Source organism: Salmo trutta, chromosome 14, assembly GCF_901001165.1.
Source record: "Salmo trutta chromosome 14, fSalTru1.1, whole genome shotgun sequence".
NCBI classification, from domain to species: domain Eukaryota; kingdom Metazoa; phylum Chordata; class Actinopteri; order Salmoniformes; family Salmonidae; genus Salmo; species Salmo trutta.
In genome coordinates, this window is record NC_042970.1 from 38,800,147 (window position 1) to 38,820,185 (window position 20,039).

The following is a 20,039-nucleotide window of genomic DNA, read 5'->3' on the forward strand; positions in this document are numbered from 1 at the left end:
CCTATAATAGTAGGCAGAGTTTGTCCACAATACTGACCAGTAATTATGAGCAGCTTGTCATGCTCCTTGATAATCTGGATCTGGAAGACGGAGGCCAGGCCGGGAATGTGAGTCAGGCTGTTTTTAATGACGTTCAGGGCATACAGACCCTCCTCAGAGCCAACCAACACTATCTATGACGGGGGAGAGAGAAAGCCAATGTGAAACTTCAGGTAACATTTAAATCAATACCAATCGCTTACCCAGTTCCCTGGGTAAGTTTCCTGGTTCTGTACGCATAGTGAAACACAATCCTGCATAAAACTCGCACACGTACCTGGTCGGTGAGGGGCAGGGTACAGTTAATGTCCAGGCGGTCGTCTCCTTCCAGCTTCAGCAGAGAGTTACCCAACAGTTTCTGTCATCAGAGAGGGAGAGGAACACAGGCCAGGTCAGGAATCGTGACGTGTAAACCTAACCTAGCATTTTACCAAGACAAAGCCCCCAGTATCTACTAATGTCAATGCAGGAAGTTGTGAGGGTCATATAGCCTACAGTACACAGTGGATGTGACAGAGGCAAGTGGTTTGCAGGGGTGAAGCGGGTGACAACATGAGGATGGATATGGGCAATAACTAAAACGATTTTACTTATGTAGCACGTCCCAATTTCCATACATTTCACGCAAGAAAAGAAAAACAGGAAGATATCAAAATGTACAAAATCATAATGGTACACCAGACAAACCAATTGATGGACCAATCAATCTATCAATTGTATCGCAGGGCTGCATGGGCGGGTGTGGCGTACATGACTCTGGACGTGCATGCATGACGCCGGCGGACTACGCTACGCAGCAGTGTCATCTCACATACATGCGCTGCATGGGTGCTGCATTGTGTGGGTATGTGGGTCGAGAGAGCGTGTGCTTGCACTGTATATGTGACTGACATGTTGAAGGTGTAGTGTGTGTGCGCATGGGTATGTATACAGTAAGTGTGTTTACTGCATGCTCTGTCAATCAAAGCATACGCTTGGGCCCAAGCATAAGGCAGAGGCTCGTGCAGCTCTTTACCTGGACCAGTGGGGAGAGGTTCTTCTGTCTTTTAGGAACAGCTGTCTACAGTGTGGTCAACAACACCCCAGTGTATTTTACACATACAGAGTGTGTAAAATATGTATTCACGCATAAAACCATTGACAACATCCACAAACACAGACGGTAGAGGGACAACATGCAGACAAAGAGAGAGGGAAAGGGGTGGGAAGGGGAGAGAAAGAGATACTATTGAGTGGGAGTACACCCTATTCTCTCGGCAAACACCAAGAAAGTCTTGGTCTCTCATGTTTGAGTGTGGGTTCCATCTGTAAACTAGTAGGAGAACTCCGGCGCAGACCTCGAAAGTAACAACACTTCAAATATCAACCCCGACTAGAGATTGAAGACGGCTTTCGAGATATGCACACAAGCACGTCCACTCACCGCGTCAGCCTCCACCTTGTCCTTGGAGCCCCTGCTGCCGGCTACGACTGACTCCAGGACAGCCACCCAGCGCTGCTTGTCTGGGAAGCTGGGAGCCATGAAGTACAGGGACTGGCCGGGCCAACAGGTGGTGTGTGGGTGAGACTCCAGCTTCAGGATGTAAGGGGTGTCTGCACACAGACAGAAACACAGACTGAAGCAAGATACGAGAGTGAAGGGACAGAGACTACAGATCACATTCAAATACAAAACAACAGCTGGCAGGCTCAGCAGTTTAGCTACTTAACGACTGTGCAATTACTCCCGCAAAGAGTCATCAAATAGGATCCGTTTAGGTAGTTTTGCACAAGTTAGGATGTAGGGAGAGGTCAGGTGTTCATTAACTTAGTGCGTTCCAGATGGGGGAGTTTTCTGGGAAACAGAAGTTCTACTCTGATCTCCAAGTGCATTAGGCAGGCGGATCCCAGTGCTCGACTTGGGCAGGAGCTCACCGGAGCTGAGTACCGGCACCTCAAATGTTCTACTGCTTGAGCTCCTGTTCCTCTTATAGAATATTAGCTCACAAGTATTGTGGCGCTCCTGCACCTAAATGTAAACAGTACCGGCACAAAACGAGTACCAGCACTTATTTCTGTCCAAGACAAACACCGGTGGACTGTAATCTACATGTGTACAGTATCTGTAAGTGCATTGTACCCGACTTGGCCGTGTTGATGAGCTCCGAGGCTCCCACTGCTCCGTGGACGGTCACCTCTCCATCAGGAAGACACAGCTCAAACTCCTCCTCTGGCTTCAGAGAGTCTGGAAACACACCAGAAACACATTTACTAGGGCACACGGTAGCAAAACGTTTTGCAACGCTACCAGGCCAGCTACAAGTCCAGGTAGAACTCTCTCTGTTTCAGACTGTTGCCTAATGAATATGATCCAGGAGGCCAAGGGTCACGAAAACACTGCCAAAACAGTCTGGTGAAAGAAAAAGGCGAGTTAAATCAAGGAGCAGTACCTTCTCTGGGTTCAGTGTCGTAGATGGACACCTTGGTCCCGTCCAGCACCACGTACTTCCTCTCCCAGCCCTGCTGGCCTCGCTTGGAGTTCCTGCAGAGACACACACACACCTTACAATTCAGGAGGTGTTACGTTTTCCCTGTCAAGGGCCCTACCCAGAGCTCATGCCCAAGGAAGATGAAAAGGAGGAGGAAGACGTTTCATATTCAAACCACTTTCCAACAAATTCTCAAAGTGCTCTACATAAAGCAAGGTAAGGTAGGTAAAAACAGAAGAATGTCCATAATAAAGATGCTACTGTGAGAACACAGACCTGGGTTGTTTCATCCATCCCTCCAGGCGAACGTGGCCAGTGGCCTCTTTGAGCTGCAGGGCAGGGGAGCTGGCCTTCTCCCGACACAACGCCTCTGAGAAGTGGGTGGCGTACTCCGCCGGCAGGCCGCACGTGGCAGGGAGGCAGGGCGAGCACTTGGGGTGGCAGAGGGTGTTGCACTCTACAGAAGACCAGGAAGAGAGAGAAGGAAATACATGTATTGTGAAGGACTGATTTTGTTCAGTTATGCTGGCTGAAAACAAGTACTCTGTTGCATTGCATCTTCATACCCGTACACGAGTGTCGGAAATAAAAAAATGTATTCAACATAATGACCACAAGAAAGGGAAGTTTTATTGAAAGAAATAGTTGAAACACAGTTAATGAACATAATTCAATGGTCTGGGACATTGCTCATGAGCGCAACAGGCAGTGCGATGGTAGCAGTAATGAGAAAGAAAGGCAGTAAAGCCCGTTAGGACTACTAACCTAGGCAGGTGGCGGCCTGGCGTCCAAAGTGCACTGTGTCCAGGCAGACAGAACACTTGGTGGCCCTCATGTTGAGTCCCACGGTGAAGCGATGGGGGATGTTGTGGTGCATCCTCTCCTTCACGCGACGCCCGTACTCTACAACAACACAGTGACAATGAGTGAAAACTAGAACGAGTGAGTTTTGCAGCGGTCATGCATATAGTTTGAGTATTGTTTGTGTCATTTAAAAGCTCCTGACAAGAGAAAGCAAAAATGTTTAGACAGCAAGACAAAGAGAGTACTATATGAGGCATAGCAATTCATTTTCTGCACGTGCATATTTTTTGGTTCTAGCGACATAACCATGATTATGAGTCGATTCATGCAAATGACAATGGGTGTCTGTACTTTTAACTATAGTATTTGTAAAAGAGATGGTTTCATATCTACTTCCCTTTGCAGAAAGAAAGGCTGGTTAAAGGACAAACTTTATTTTCCAGTCAAAAGTGCTGCTGGGGCTCTAATCCAGGAGGGGGTGGGTTTTGACAACTGTAAACCAGAAGTCCTGAACCGCAACACCGTCTTTGCTTTTTGAGGGCATTCGGCACAGATTTCAATATAACTTAATGGCGGTTACATTTGCCAAGAGCCAACCCCACATTGTTTACCAACTGGCATGGAGCCTTTCCTGAGGGCCTTCTGAAGCACTCTCTATTTTTGCCTTCATATTGTTGCCTACTAAATACTAATATTTTAGACACTTGTTCCTTCAGTCAATAACCCTCCCAGCATCACATCCATCTCAGATGCAGACTAGTGTTGTAAATGTGTCCCATGAAACAGTTGGAGGGAGGGGGATGATCACGCTCTCCGTAGCCAATGTGAGTAAGACCTTTAAACAGATCAACGTTCACAAGGCCGCAGGGCCAGATGGATTACCAGGACGCGTACTTAGAGCATGCTCTGACCAGCTGGCAGGTGTCTTCACTGATATTTCCAACCTCTCCCTGACCCAGTCTGTAATACCCACTTTTCAAGCAGACCACTATAGTCCCTGTGCCCAAGAACGCCAAGGTAACCTGTCTAAATGACTATCGCCCCCGTAGCACTCACATCTGACGCCATGAAATGCTTTCAAAAAAGGCTGGTCATGGCTCACATCAACACCATCAACCCAGACTCCCTGGACCCACTCCAATTTTCATACCGCCCCAAAAGATCCACAGATGACGCAATCTCTAATGCACTTTCCCACCTGGAAAAAAGGAACACGTACTGTACGAAAGAATGCTGTTCATTGACTACAACTCAGCGTTCAACACCATAGTGCCCTCCAAGCTCATCACTAAACTAAGGACCCAGGGATTAAACACCTCCCTCGGCAATTGGATACTGGACTTTGACGGGCTGCCCCCAGGTGGTGAGGGTAGGCAACAACGCATCCGCCACGCTGACCCTCAACACGGGGGCCCCCAGGGGTGCGTGCTTAGCCCTCTCCTGTACTTCACGTTCACCCACGACTGCGTTGCCGCACACTGGTACCTAACAACGACACAACGGTGGCAGGCCTGATCACCAACGACGATGAGACAGCCTACAGGGAGGAGGTTAGAGACCTGGCAATGTGGTGCCAGGACAAAAACCTCTCCCTCAACATCAGCAAGACAAAAGGAGCAGATGGTGGACTACCGGAAATGGAGGGCCGAACACGCCCCCATTTACATCGACGGGGCTGGAGTGGAGACAGCTTCAAGTTCCTCGGTGTCCACATCACTAAGGACTTATGGTCCAAACACACCAACACAGTAGTGAAGAGGGCACGACAAAGTCTCTTCCACCTCAGGAGGCTGAAAAGATGGGCCCTTAGATCCTCAAAAAGTTCTACAGCTGCACCACTGAGAGCATCTTGACTGGCTGCTGCTCGGCATCCGACCGCAAGGCGCTACAGAAGGTAGTGCGCACGGCCCAGTACATCACTTGGGCTGAGCTCCCTGCCATCCATGTCCTCTATACCAGGCGGTGTCAGAGGAAGGCCCTAAAAATTGTCAAAGACTCCTGCCACCCAAGTTGAAGTCTGTTCTCTCTGCTACCTCACAGCAAGCGGTATAGGAGTACCAAGTCTGGGAGCAAAAGGCTCCTGAACCGCTTCTACCCCAAAGCCATAAGACCGTTGAACAGTTAATTAGACAGCGACCCAGACGTTCTGCTTTTTACCCCCTTTCTACATGTACATAGTACTTCAATCAATCACCAAACCAAACCAACCCAACATGTACAGTTGAAGTCGGAAGTTTACATACACCTGAGCCAAATACATTTAAACTCAGTTATTCACAATTCCTGACATGTAATCCTAGTAAAAATTGTCTTAGGCCAGTTAGGATCACCACTTCATTTTGTGGCTTTGTGATGGCGACTCCAATACCTTGACTTTGTTGTCCTTAAGCCATTTTGCCACAACTTTGGAAGTATGCTTGGGGTCATTGTCCATTTGGAAGACCCATTTGCAACCAGGCTTTAACTTCCTGACTGATATCTTGAGATGTTGCTTCAATATATCCACATAATTTTCCTTCCTCATGATGCAATCTATTTTGTGAAGTTTACCAGCCCCTCCTGCAGCAAAGCACCCCCACAACATGATGCTGCCACCCCCGCGCTTCACGGTTGGGATGGTGGTGTTCTTCGGCTTGCAAGCTTCCCCCTTTTTCCTCCAAACATAATGATGGTCATTATGGCCAAACAGTTCTATTTCTGTTTCATCAGACCAGAGGACATTTCTCCAAAAAGTATGACCTTTGTCCCCATGTGCAGTTGCAAACCGTAGTCTGGCTTTTTTATGGCGGTTTTGGAGGAGTGGCTTCTTCCTTGCTGAGTGGCCTTTCAGGTTATGTCGATATAGGACTCATTTTACTGTGGATATAGATACTTTTGTACCCGTTTCCTCCATCTTCACAAAGGTCCTTTGCTGTTGTTCTGCGATTGCTTTGCACTTTCGCACCAAAGTATGTTCATCTAGGAGACAGAAAGTGTATGACGGCAGTGTGGTCCCATGGTGTTTATACTTGCGTACTATTGTTTGTACATGGTACCTTCAGGAATTTGGAAATTGCTCCCAAGGATGAACCAGACTTGTGGAGGTCTACAATTTTTCTTGGCTGATTTCCTTTGATTTTCCCATGATGTCAGGCAAAGAGGCACTGAGTTTGAAGGTAGGCCTTGAAATACATCCACGGGTACACCTCCAATTGACTGAAATTATGGCAATTAGCCTATCAGAAGCTTCTAAAGCCATGACATAATTTTCTGGAATTTCCAAGCTGTTTAAAGGCACAGTCAACTTAGTGTATGTAAACCCATTCTTACCCACTCAAATTGTGATACGGTGAATTATAAGTGAAATAATCTGTCTGAAAACAATTGTTGGAAAAATGACTTGTGTCATGCACAAAGTAGATGTCCTAACCGACTTGCCAAAACTATAGTTCGTAAACAAGAAATGTGTAGAGTGGTTGAAAAACGAGTTTTAATGACTTCAACCTAAGTGTATGTAAACTTCTGACTTCAACTGTACATACAGTATTACCTCAATCAATCACCACAACTACCTCGTACACCAGTACACTTGGTACCAGTACGCCTTGTGTATAGGCTATATATAGCCTCGTTAATGTTATTTTATTGTGTTACTATTTCATTGTTATCTATTTGTAAATGTTCTTGCTTTTTAACTGCATTGCTGGGAAAGGGCTCGTAAGGAAGCATTTCAGTTTAAATACTTGTTGTATTTAGCACATATGACAACAAACATTTTACTTGATGAATATAACAAGCACAATGAGATGGAAGATGGTTACCTCTTCACAACAGTTTCAAACTGGGAATACACTTACTTTCAAAAGTTACCCTTCGCTTCTCTGTGAGCAGAATGAGAGAGAAAGAAAATTAAGAGAGAAGTGGCGAGAGAGAGAGAGAGAGACAGACCGAGAGCAGGGGCTGTGGGACTTACCTTCGGGCGTGGAGCTCTCCTTGCATCGTGCAGAGCTAGAGGGTGCCAGGAGGCTGCTGGGGTTGGGCTGGCGCTCGGGGGACTTGACGATGGCCGACATGAGGATCTGCTGGCGGGCGGAGGCTGGCGTGGCCGGGGCGTGCTCTGAGGCTTTAAAATGGGCCGCTGGGAGGGAGAGAGGAAATGTTAAGCTTTTGGCTACACCTGGCACACTTCGACACGCCAGAAACATTGCTTCCTGAACATCGTCTCCATCATTAATATACAATCGCCCTGTTGAAATACTTCCAAAAATGTGTCCTCACTTCCCTGAAGAAGACAGGGTGAATAAAGTCAGCATTCCACTGGACTGCTCTCCCTAATATGTCAGATCAGTGAGAAGTTCAAGGAACGGATACAAGAATTTGAACCAGACACCATGACAATCATCAGGGCATGGATTCACAAACAACTCACAGGAGTGCTGACCTAGGATCAGTTTGGCCTTTTTGATAATAATTAATATTATAAACTGGGTGGTTCGAGCCCTGAATGCTGATTGGCTGACAGCCATGGTATATGGCTGTCAGCCAATATGCGGGCATACCTCCCTTTTTCAGTCTGTTTGGTGCCGAATGAATACGACCCAGGCCAGCTGAGAACAGCTGGGCTCAGCAGTGTTAAAAACAATCTGAGTGTAATGTTACCTGGATGTTCGGGTACCACGGGTATGACAAAAGAGTTGTTTTTACTGCTCTAATTACATTGGTAACCAGTTTATAATAGGAATAAGGAACCTCAGGGGTTTGTGGTGTACGGCCAATATACCACGGCTAAGGGCTATATCCAGGCACTCTGCAACACAGACCTTAGCTGTGGTATATTGGCCATATACCACACCTCCCCGTCCCTTATTGCATGAACAGGGAGGACCTGATCCTAGATAAGCACTCCTGCTTTCAGACGCTTTATGAATGTGGGCGTATGTCCTGTAATAAGATTGTTGGCGACACCACCCACCTTCTTCTCTTAGTGATCTCAGCTCTATCCTCATCTTCTGCAGGGCGTCCTCCAGGTCTGAGCAGCGTGTCCTTTCCTTCTCCAGGGCAACCTTCATGTCGCTGTACTGCATGGGCAGTGCTGGCTGGGCCTGGGCCCCGGAACCCCCAGCCCCGTTCCCATTGGGCGCCAGCTCATCACGCCGCCGCCCGAAGATACCCTGGCAGGAGAGAGAGGGAGCCCGAGTTCAAGGGACCCAGAGTTTCAGAAGGAGCCACGGACTTCTGTGGCATTCATTTCACATGCAGTAACATTAAGATGTATTGTGTGTGTGTTTGAGCCTGTCCCCCCCCCCCCGTCGAAGAACAACAACCATCTGCTCCCTATGCAGACTGCGCCATTCGCCGTCATGGCGGAGTTCTCTCACCTTCTTTTTCTTGGTGGGCTGATCCATTTTGGCCTGGAGGAAGTCAATCAGCTTGGTCTGCTGAGAAATGGTGCCCTCCATCTTGACTTTCTCATGAGAATAAACAGCCTGTGGCAGGAGAAAGAATCAATGTCAATATAAATGCATCAGGCTACCAGCTAACGTCTCACATGGAATTAGCTGTAAGAGCTGAGCCATTCCAGCAACTACGGCGGACGTTTCAAAAAACAAAAATAAGTCTTACTGGACAAGACCACATAGTACCTCCCTTTTTCAGTCTGTTTGGTGCCGAATGAATACAACCCAGAACAGCTGGGCTCAGCAGTGTTAAAAACGGTCTGAGTGGGACTGAGTGTAATGTTACCTGGATGTTCTCCAGCTGGTACTCCAGGTCGGTCCTCTCAGTCTTCAGCAGGTCAGTCTGGTCCAGAGCCTCCTGCAGGCCCTGTGTCAGACGAAAGATGTGGCTCTTCTGTAGGTCCATCTGCTGCTGCAGCTTGCCTTGCTGTGGTGGGGAGGTCACCACACAAACACACATCATTCCAAGACAATCTAAAAGCTATTTTCTGTAACTTTTTGTGTAAATTGGACTAGCGTCCTGACCAGGGGTGTACTTGTACATTAAGCTGCCTCACACTACAAACAGGAGACATGCTCCTGCCCTATGGGCCGTCCTGGCTCGGACAAGGCTTACTTACTTTGGGTAAATGAAATACAATATTGCTGTTTGTGTGCATGTTTGCGGAGTGCTCTCTACCTCGTCCATCAGCCTCTGCTTCAACTCCCTCTCTGTCTCCAGTTTCTGCTGCAGGGTGCGGGCGTTCATCTCCAGCATGGCGTGCTTCTTCTCCAGGTCATTCAGCTGACAACCCACACAACCACAAGTTCAAAGGTTGTGTAGAAAAATATAATATATGCCATTTGGCAGACACTTTTATCCAAAGCAATTCGGTACAGTGAGTACATATTGTTTTTCTACATATGTGACCCCAGCGAGAATCAAACCCATGGACCTGCCGTCGCTAGTGTCACGCTTTAGACAAGACTCACCGTATCAGAGAGACTCTCGGCCTTCAGTCTCTGTTCTTTCAGGGCTTGCTGCAGAGCCACGATCTCCGCCGTGTGCTCCCTGACCGCTAGCTCCACCGCCTGGCGGGACTCGGTACTGCGTTGGTCCGCACGCAACCTACACACACACATGGAAACTTAACACTCCCTGTGTACGCACAGCTGTGTGTGGGTAGCAGCAGGTTTGTAGTGTGTGTGTGATGCAGGTTGTGTGTGTGCAGGCATTTGCATATGTAAATGTAACATGAGCATCTTTGTATGTACTGTATTGTGTGTGTGTTTGTGTGTCATGCATGTGTTTATGTATGAAGTGTGTAAGACACGTGGGTATGATAATCTGGCGTGCGTGTGGGTGTGTCTACCTATTCTGCTTCTCGTTGTCCATCAGGCGCTGCATGTCTCGGGTCCTCCTCTCCGCCTGGTTCTTCTCGTCCTCCAGGGCTCCCCTCCAGGCCTCCCACTGTCTCTCCTTCTCCAGCAGCTCATCATTCAGACTCTCCAGCTCCACAACCTGCTCCTCCAGCATGCTGCACGTCGTCTTCAGAGTCTCAATGTTCTACAGGCACACCAGTCACTTGTTTGATTTTGCCTTTAGGTAACCAGGTAAGTCATTGAGAAGTTGAGTAATCGTTCTCGTTTGCAATAACGACCTGATACACTAGTCACTTCCTATGACAGAGCCTGTGTCTGTGTATTTACACGACCGTTCAAAAGTTTGGGGTCACTTAGAAAAGTCCTTGTTTTTGAAGAAAAGGTAATTTTTTGTCCATTAAAATAACAGCAAATTGATCAGAAATGCAGAGTAGACATTGTTAATGTTGTAAATGACTATTGAAGCTGGAAACGGCTGATTTTTAATGGAATATCGACATAGGCGTACAGAGGCCCATTACCAGCAACCATCACTCCTGTGTTCCAACGGCAAGTTGTGTTCAATAATCCAAGTTTATCATTTTAAAAGGCTAATTGATCATTAGAAAACCCTTTTGCAATTATGTTAGCACAGCTGAAAACTGTTGTTCTGATTAAAGAAGCAATAAAACTGGCCTTCTTTAGACGAGTTGAGTATCTGGAGGGTCAGAATTTGTGGGTTCGATTACAGACTCAAAATGGCCAGAAACAAAGAACTTCGTCTGAAACTCGTCAGTCTATTCTTGTTCTGAGAAATGAAGGCTATTCCACGTGAGAAATTGCCAAGAAACTGAAGATCTCGTACAACGCTGTGTACAACTCCCTTCACAGAACAGCGCAAACTGGCACTAACCAGAATAGAAAGAGGAGTGGGAGGCCCCAGTGCACAACTGAGCAAGAGGACAAGTACATTAGAGTGTCTAGTTTGAGAAACAGATGCCTCACAAGTCCTCAACTGGCAGCTTCATTAAATAGCACCTGCAAAACACCAGTCTCAACATCAACAGTGAGGAGGCGACTCCTCTAGGCAGTTCCTCTGTCCAGTGTCTGTGTTCTTTTGCACATCTTAATCTTTTCTTTTTATTGGCCAGTCTGAGATATGGCTTGTTCTTTGCAACCCTGCCTAGAAGGCCAGCATCCCGGAGTCACCTCTTCACATAAACCTGGATTAGCTAACAAAACGTGCAATTGGGACACAGGAGTGATGGTTGCTGATAATGGGCCTCTGTACACCTATTTAAATCTTCCATTAAAAATCAGCCGTTTCCAGCTACAATAGTCATTTACAACATTAACAATGTCACACTGTATTTCTGATCAATTTGATGTTATTTCAATGGACAAAAAAAAAGTGCTTTTCTTTCAAAAGAAGGACATTTCTAAGTGACCAAGCAGTCATGGAACGCATCACAAACATTTAACAAACATTCAGGAAGGTACAGGAAACAAATGATGAGCAGACGTCCGTCACCTGTTTCTGGTTGTTGAGGTGCATCTCTCGGTCGGCCACTTCGCGGCGGAGGCGGTCCACGTCCTGTCCCAGCTGCAGGCGGTCATCCGTCTCGTCCGTGGCCTCGTCCAGCTGCTTGGACAGGTAGAAGTTCTGTCTGTTCAGCTCGGCGTTCTCCTGGCTCAGCTGGGTCAGCTGCTCCTCCAGATCTGTGATCACCTGGTGGTGGTGGGGCGGGTGGGGAACAAAAGCAACGACTGAACGGAATTCAATCATTGCTTTGCTTGAACGCACATTCTAATCTATACTGACATTTACTGCATTTGGAATTCCGACAAATTTTACTTACTGAGCAACTGTCTCTCAGGGCGTCAAACTTGCGTTGGATTTCATCTCTGTGGGCCTGAAAAAAATAAAACAAAAGTCTTGAGCTCTGGTGTAATTTACATGAGACAGGTTGTGTGTGTGTGTGTGTGTGTGTGTGTGTGTGTGTGTGTGTGTGTGTGTGTGTGTGTGCACAGCTGTGCAGGTTGACTTGTCTCGTTGAACATCATTTCCTCTCACCCTGAGGGCAGTGATCTCCTCCTCGGCCTCGGCGGTGGTGTCCTCCAGCTCGGTCTTGGCCTGCTGCAGCTGGTTCTCCAGGGCGTGGCGTGCCGCCTGCAGCCCGCTAATCTGAGACTCCCGCTCCTGCAGCGACAACGTCAACTCCGTCACCTGGCGCTTGATCTCCAGCTTCTGCTCTTCGTGCTCCAAGCCCATCTAGAACACCAAAGGTTGAAGGGTCAGAGGTTAAAGGGTCATGGCATTGCTTTGGATTTGATAATACAAGAGTGTGGGTAAATAAACTTCACCTTGTTTCATGAATTGTTTCTTTAGAACAGTGAAGTTGCTTGAGGTGATATACAGTACCTTCGGAAAGTATTCAGACCCATTGACTTTTTCCACATTTTGTTACGTTACAGCCTTATTCTAAAATTGATAAAAACATAAAAAATCCTCAGCAATCTACACACAATACCCCATAATGACAAAGCAAAAACCGGGTTAGACATTTTTTGCTGATATATATATATATATATATTAAAAAACGTATTTGCATAAGTATTCAGCCCTTTTGCTATGAGACTCAAAATTGACTTCAGGTGCATCCTTTTTCCATTGATCATCATTGAGATGTTTCTACAACTTGATTGGAGTACAACTGTGGTAAATTCAATTGATTGGACAGGATTTGGAAAGACACACACCTGTCTATATAAAAAGGTCCCACAGTTGACAGTGCATGTCAGAGCATAAACCAAGCCATGAGGTCGAAGGAATTGTCCGTAAAGCTCCGAGACAGGATTGTGTCGAGGCACAGATGTCAGGAAGGACACCAAAAACTTTCTGCAGCATTGAAGGTCCCCAAGACCACAGTGGCCTCCATCATTCTTAAATGGAAGAAGTTTGGAACAACCAAGACTGTTCCTAGAGCTGGCCGCCCGGCCAAACTGAGCAATCGGGGGAGAAGGGCTTTGGTCAGGGAGTTGACCAAGAACCTGATGGTCACTCTGACAGAGCTCAGGAGTCCTTCTGTGGAGATGGGAGAACCTTTCAGAAGGACAACCATCTCTGCAGCACTCCACCAATCAGGCCTTTATGGTAGAGTGGCCAGACGGAAGCCACTCCTCAGTAAAAGGCACATGACAGCCTGCTTGGAGTTTGCAGAAAGGCACCTAAAGGACTCTGACCATGAGAAACAAGATTCTCTGGTCTGATGAAACCAAGATTGAACTCTCTGGCCTGAATGCCAAGTGTCCCGTCTAGAGGAAACCTGGCACCATCCCAAGCATGGTGGTGGCAGCATCATGCTGTGGGGATGTTTTTCAGCGGCAGGGACTGGGAGACTAGTCAGGATCGAGGGAAAGATGAACGGAGCAAAGTATAGAGAGATGAAAACCTTGACAAAAACCTGCTTCAGAGCACTCAGGACCTCAGACTGGGGCGAAGGTTCACCTTCCAACAGGACAAATCTTTGAATGTCCTTGAGTGGCGCAGCCAGAGCCCGGGCTTGAACCCTATCTAACATATCTGGAGAGACCTGCAAATAGCTGTACAGCAACGCTCCCCAGCTAACCTGACAGAGCTTGAGAGGATCTGCAGATGTGCCAAGCTTGTAGTGTTATACCCAAGAAGGCTCAAGGCTGTAATCGCTGCCAAAGGTGCTTAACAAAGTACTGAGTAAAGGGTCTGAATACTTGTGTAAATGTGATATTTCAGTGTTTCATTTTTAATAAATTAGCAAAAATGTCTAAAAACCAGTTTTCTGCGCAGTGGTCTAAAGCACTGCATTGCAGTGCTAGCTGTGACACTAGAGAACCTGGTTCGAGTCCAGGCTCTGTGCAGCCGGCAGCGACCGGGAGACCAATGGGGTGGCTGGGATGTTCCTGTCCCATCGCGCACTAGCGACTCCTGTGGCAGGCCGGGCGCTATGCACGCTGACACGGTCGCCAGGTGTACGGTGCTTCCTCCGACACATTGGTGCGGCTGGCTTCCGGGTTAAGCGGGCGTTGTGTCAAGACGCAGTGCGGCTTGACTGGGTTGTGTTTCGGAGGACGCACGGCTCTCGACCTTCGCCTCTCCCGAGTCCGTACGGGAGTTGCAGCGATGGAACAGGACTGTAACTACCAATTGGATACACGAAAAAGGGGTAAAATAATATAAATGTAAAAAAATTGGGTATTGTGCGCAGATTGATGAGGGAAAAAATACTATTTAATCAATTTTAGAATGAGGCTGTAGCGTAAGAAAATGTGGAAAGGGGTCTGAATATTTTCCGAAGGCACTGTATTATTTTAAACTGAAGTTGCATGCAAGTAGCTTTGTGTAAATGCCAGCCAAAGTCAACACTTTTTGGGCTGGTTTCCCAGACACTGATTAAGCTTTGCCCTAGACACAAAAGCAATTTCAAAAGCACAAATATGCTTCTTAGTCTCGGCTTAATCAGTGTGTGGGAAGCCAGCCCATAGTCTTACTGTGTACAATACAGGGGGCCCTTCTCTTCCCTGGCTTCTCCCCCATTTATCCAAATTCCCCTCTGGGGATCAATACATTTTATTCAATTCAGTTCAACTCTGACCTCTCGGAGTCTGGTCTCCAGCTCCAGCAGACGGCTCCTCTTGCTTTGCTCCTGCTGACTCATCTTCTCAAGGTGCTCCTCCAGTTTGGCGTTCTGGGCCTCCAGCTTCCCCGCCTGGGACTCTAGGTAGAACTTCTGCTGCCTCAGCTCCGAGATCATCTCCTCCTGGGCTTTCCTGCCACAACCACAGTCAGACAGAGAGAGGGAGACCATTGAGGTTTCAACCCAAAAAATGCATTCTTTGGGTAACAACAGTAAACTTGTCTGGTTACGTATGCAACTTTGGTTCTCTGAAGGGATGGGGTGGGAATGATATGATTGAAAGACAACTGAGGGAGATGGAGTTTAGTTGGGTGTGGAGTCTTTTTTAATTTGGTTTTCTGGTGCTGTAATGGCGACGGCTGGTGTCAGTTCCGTCTCGTGTCTTTTGTTGACTTTATGCATATAATATATGTAAAAATGCATGTGCAGTGCATAGAAGTGGTAGTACGAACTAATGAAGAACATAAAAAGTGCCAACCAAAGGACCTTTTAGTATTTTGTCTGATCCCCAGGTATCCATGCAGGATGCAATTGCTACTGGCAGAGAGAGCCTAGCTAGCTACTCTGTCGAGAGGGGCCAGCTGGGGCAACAAGTCGGCGTGGGAGGAGACAGTAGTGGATTGAGGGGCATGGATTGTCCATAGCCGCTGCTCATCTCCATAGATGTTGCTGTGAACATGATGCATTGCAGGAGGCGAGTCTGACCATCAGACTGCTACAAGATCACCAACTCTTTGGTTTTGCTAGCCTGAGATCGCTAACCAAGGGAAGTCCTACACTATTGCACATGAACGTTTAAAATGTTGCATTGTCCTGATAGATTGTAAGTTACTGTTTTATATAATTATATACTCTTAGTATGAATATATCGTTTTGATATATCCTTAGAGATAGAAATGAGTGTTAGGTTAAATCACTGTGCATGAGAAGTGTAATTATGTAGTTGACTGCAGGAATGTGTACTCCCAATAACTCAAGGCCTCTCCTGAATGATAAGCCTGTGATATGCACGGAGGAGCACAGAGAAATCCTGGGTGATGGAAAAGTACTGAAGTACATCTTTGTGGAAGGGAGGGGGTGAGAGCTAAGGGTATTAATGGACACTGCACTGTATTGAATCTATGTATTCAGCTGGTACATCTTTGCTGAGTAAAAATGTGAAACATCACTCAGAGTTTGGGATCTTTGGTATGATAAATATGTTTATTGTATAATGAGATATTGGGCTTCTTATCAGCCCTGTCCTAGCTGTTTATTATTTGTGTAACTTTGTCCTCAGGCGGGTCTGTCTGGTGAGACTACGATTTGTGCCTAGTAGGTGTACTGCGTGGCCTGCTATGTTTATTGTCTTTTGAACCACTCCAAATAAGAAGTTCCCTCAGGGGAAAATAACGCTATTCTAAAGACCACCACACTGACATGTTTTTGTTCTGGGTATAGATGCTACTGTCAGTACTGACATGTTTTTGTTCTGGGTATAGATGCTACTGTCAGTACTGACATGTTTTTGTTCTGGGTATAGATGCTACTGTCAGTACTGACATGTTTTTGTTCTGGGTATAGATGCTACTGTCAGTACTGACATGTTTTTGTTCTGGGTATAGATGCTACTGTCAGTACTGACATGTTTTTGTTCTGGGTATAGATGCTACTGTCAGTACTGACATGTTTTTGTTCTGGGTATAGATGCTACTGTCAGTACTGACATGTTTTTGTTCTGGGTATAGATGCTACTGTCAGTACTGACATGTTTTTGTTCTGGGTATAGATGCTACTGTCAGTACTGACATGTTTTTGTTCTGGGTATAGATGCTACTGTCAGTACTGACATGTTTTTGTTCTGGGTATAGATGCTACTGTCAGTACTGACATGTTTTTGTTCTGGGTATAGATGCTACTGTCAGTACTCACATGTTTTTTGTTCTGGGTATAGATGCTACTGTTAGTACTCACATGTTTTTCTGAGTGTAGATGCTACTGTTAGCGGCTAACTTGTTGGCCTCAGAGAGCTCGGTGATCCGCTGCTCCAGATTCTTCATCTTGGAGTCCATGGCGTTGATGGTCTGGAAAAAAAGGAAGTGCAACACAAACAGGCTGACTTAGATCCATGAAATCACAACCCATTTAAGGCTTTTTTTCCCCCCTCCATTTCAATTTAACGGAACGTAATGTGAAAATTGTGCCAGGGTGTGAATAATTGAGACATGGATGCAATGTCATTTCTATCTATTTATGAATAAGCACGCTTACAGCTTACAGATGTGGTCAAATGTATCAGCACCCTAGCAGTCTTCTAAAATAAGTTGAAATTGAAAACGGTGGGTGTTTACGCGAGTATATGTTTGATTTACAACTGCACAGGCAATGATTCTCGTTTACTGTGTAATTTCTCTCACCTGTGGTAAGTTGCAGGTGCCTATAGGTAAAAATAGGCATCCAACCAGTTTTGAAAAGAAAAATACAGAACATTCTGCTCCACTACACTCTAATGTAAAATGCAAGGGTGCCAATATATTTGACCGCATTTGTACGTCACACACAAAACGATGTGTTCATTGTTTATCACTTCCATGAAAACAGACATCTGAAACGGTCCATTTTTTTTGTGGTTGAAATCTGTAGCCAGAGCCATATATTCAGACTGGGACTAAATATAAAAGAATATCATTAATTATATAGCTCTGAATGTAGCTACTGAAGAGCAATTCGACGGTAACGGTGTGATGAGGTAGTCATTGTGTATAGAGTTGTATGGTTCGTTTAACTTGGCAATCATTGGTTTTTGTTTGACATACATTTTAAAGTGAAAAATCTGAGTCTCAGTGTCACTCTGTTACCGTGGACTTGCCCTGTACTGAAATGCTAAACTAATACATAGGCTAATGTTACATTCAGACCAAAAACCCTTTTTCTGTCAATGTAAAATGTCGTCTGGCTCTGATCATAAAGCCTATTAGTGGTAGATAACTCAAGTCTATCACGTTAACTAGATTATAGCCTTAAGCTTGGACTTTGCAGTGACCCCATGTAACGAAATACTCCGAATTAAATCGCAGCCTTGACAGCATTCCCTTCGACAAATTGAGGGGAGCGCCAAACAAAAACAAAACAAAAAAAACTTAGCCCATAAACATGTCAGAGAATCTGTCCTCAAACAAACAAAAGCTGTAGCAGAAGTCTCGGAGGCTCTCGCCCACACGGCCCCATAATTGGGAGTCTAATTGGCTCACTGCTGTTCTATAACATGTAGCCTATGTGAGTCATACAATTTTCCCATCTCCTCTATTAGCTGCAGTCATCACATTGATATTCGCAGAGAGATTTCCCCCCTCACAAAAGCAAACAGTGTTGGACGGTACTGCACTGCACGTACTCTATGGACAATCTACACAGCTTTGCGCAGCAAAATAGTAAAGAACAGGCTACAATCAAAGAGCGCAGTCAATTAAAAAGCACAAAGCAAGTATGCTAGTTAACTTTTCCAGCTGCACCTTGTTTCATTTTTTGTCTACAAGACCATGGTGCTTGCTTACGGAGCTGTGAGGGGAACGGCACCTCCGTACCTTCAGGCTCTGATCAGGCCCTACACCCAAACAAGGGCACTGCGTTCATCTACCTCTGGCCTGCTGGCCCCCCTACCTCTGCGGAAGCACAGTTCCCGCTCAGCCCAGTTCCTGCTCAGCCCAGTCAAAACTGTTCGCTGCTCTGGCACCCCAATGGTGGAACAAGCTCCCTCACGACGCCAGGACAACGGAGTCAATCACCACCTTCCGTAGACACCTGAAACTCCACCTCTTTAAGGAATACCTGTGATAGGATATAGTAATCCTTCTATCCCCCCCAAAAAAAATGATATAGATGTACTATTGTAAAGTGGTTGTTCCATTGGATATCTTAAGGTGAATGCACCAATTTGTAAGTCACTCTGGATAAGAGCGTCTGCTAAATGACGTAAATGTAAATGTCTTTTAGCACAGTTTCCCTGCTTGAGCAGAATTGAGTCTTAGAGAATTGAGTGGCAGAGAGAAAGAAGTCGGCCACACATTGTATTATTTATATTAATCCTTATGAAAATTGGCCTTACCGCTTTTTGTTCACTGAGGAGTTTACACTTCTCCCGGGCCTCTTCCTCGTGCTGGGCCCGTTTGGACTCCAGGCTCTCCTTGTCTGCCAGGTCCACCTTCATCTGGGCCTCCAACACCTGGGCAGTGTTCAAAATGTTTTGAAACTGAGTGCAATGCGAAGGTACTACCTGACCTTGTCCAATAAGAACACAGATGTATTTATTTCTGTTGCAAACTGTTTTGCTATGGTGTGCCCAATCGAACAGTACACCTAGTTCAGGCGGACCAAGAAAGCCAAGTCACTAGTACGCTCACTTGGCCACACTTTTCAATACAAAAAGATATCCTTGAGACCATGATTTGCAGGCTGACTTAAAGTCCTCTCTACCTTAATTTTGTCCTCATAGAGCCTCTCCTTCTGGACCAGGTGAGCCTCCATCCGCTGGGCTGTTGATTGGGTCTCCCTCAAGTTCTCCTCCAGCTCCTGTACAAACAAACACACACACCATATACCACGCAAGGTAACAACAAAGACCTACAAAATGAACATGAAAGGAAACAACAAAATATGGATGAAAGCACTATCCACGCTGTCACTCAGTCCATGACAGAGACACTTGCTTGGAAGAGCTGTTTATCCATGACACGGTGGTAGCGGTGGCCGTTCATGTTGGCATGCAGCCCGGGCCGGTGCGCGTCAGGAAAGACGTCGCCTGTGTGAGCCGTGGTTTCTTCGTGGCTCGTGACGGCAGGCGGGACATCCAAAGTGAGAGAAATGGGTGTGTGCATGCCATGGGGCAGCAAGCAGGACATTCCCTATGTGTGTATGCGTTAATCTATGCTCTAGGATAAAGGTAGTATAGAGAGGGATAGAGGAGTGGAGGGGGATCAGGGTATTAAGAGGGGACTTATCCCTTGGCTCTCACCAGGATCTTATCAGCCATCTGCTGGATCTGCTGGGATTTAGTCTGGATGTCATCCTTCAGCTTGTTCTCTCGTCGCTCCACCATCTCCAGACGCTTCACCTGGTTCTCCAGGGTCTTCCTGCCCTCCTGCAGGACACACAACAAGGTCTTAATAATACCCAGATGACTGTCGACAACACTGAAATCAGTGGAGGCTGCTGAGGGGAGGACGGCTCATAATAATGGCTGGGACGGAGCGAATGGAATAGCATCAAGCGCATAGAAACCATGTGTTTGATACCATTCCACT

At 46.4% G+C, this 20,039-nt stretch overlaps 1 protein-coding gene across 2 annotated transcripts in view; it reads right to left on the reverse strand.

The window, feature by feature from the left end:
• cita (citron rho-interacting serine/threonine kinase a) overlaps positions 1–20,039 on the reverse strand; it is a 52,456-nt gene that overhangs the window by 8,576 nt on the left and 23,841 nt on the right. The window contains exons 18-41 of one of the 2 annotated variants that reach the window (XM_029775770.1): positions 19,751–19,876; positions 19,213–19,308; positions 18,845–18,961; positions 16,714–16,823; positions 14,719–14,893; positions 12,162–12,359; positions 11,947–12,000; positions 11,619–11,816; positions 10,099–10,292; positions 9,719–9,854; positions 9,426–9,530; positions 9,033–9,173; positions 8,669–8,776; positions 8,263–8,461; positions 7,264–7,428; positions 7,148–7,171; positions 3,273–3,410; positions 2,784–2,964; positions 2,469–2,560; positions 2,159–2,263; positions 1,463–1,632; positions 1,055–1,099; positions 317–397; positions 38–173 (exon numbers count right to left, since the gene is read on the reverse strand). In XM_029775770.1, the coding sequence (XP_029631630.1) occupies positions 38–173; positions 317–397; positions 1,055–1,099; positions 1,463–1,632; positions 2,159–2,263; positions 2,469–2,560; positions 2,784–2,964; positions 3,273–3,410; positions 7,148–7,171; positions 7,264–7,428; positions 8,263–8,461; positions 8,669–8,776; positions 9,033–9,173; positions 9,426–9,530; positions 9,719–9,854; positions 10,099–10,292; positions 11,619–11,816; positions 11,947–12,000; positions 12,162–12,359; positions 14,719–14,893; positions 16,714–16,823; positions 18,845–18,961; positions 19,213–19,308; positions 19,751–19,876 (3,094 nt within the window). The remainder of the gene's footprint in view (positions 1–37; positions 174–316; positions 398–1,054; positions 1,100–1,462; positions 1,633–2,158; positions 2,264–2,468; positions 2,561–2,783; positions 2,965–3,272; positions 3,411–7,147; positions 7,172–7,263; positions 7,429–8,262; positions 8,462–8,668; positions 8,777–9,032; positions 9,174–9,425; positions 9,531–9,718; positions 9,855–10,098; positions 10,293–11,618; positions 11,817–11,946; positions 12,001–12,161; positions 12,360–14,718; positions 14,894–16,713; positions 16,824–18,844; positions 18,962–19,212; positions 19,309–19,750; positions 19,877–20,039) is intronic. The other variant, XM_029775771.1, reaches the window with a different exon arrangement.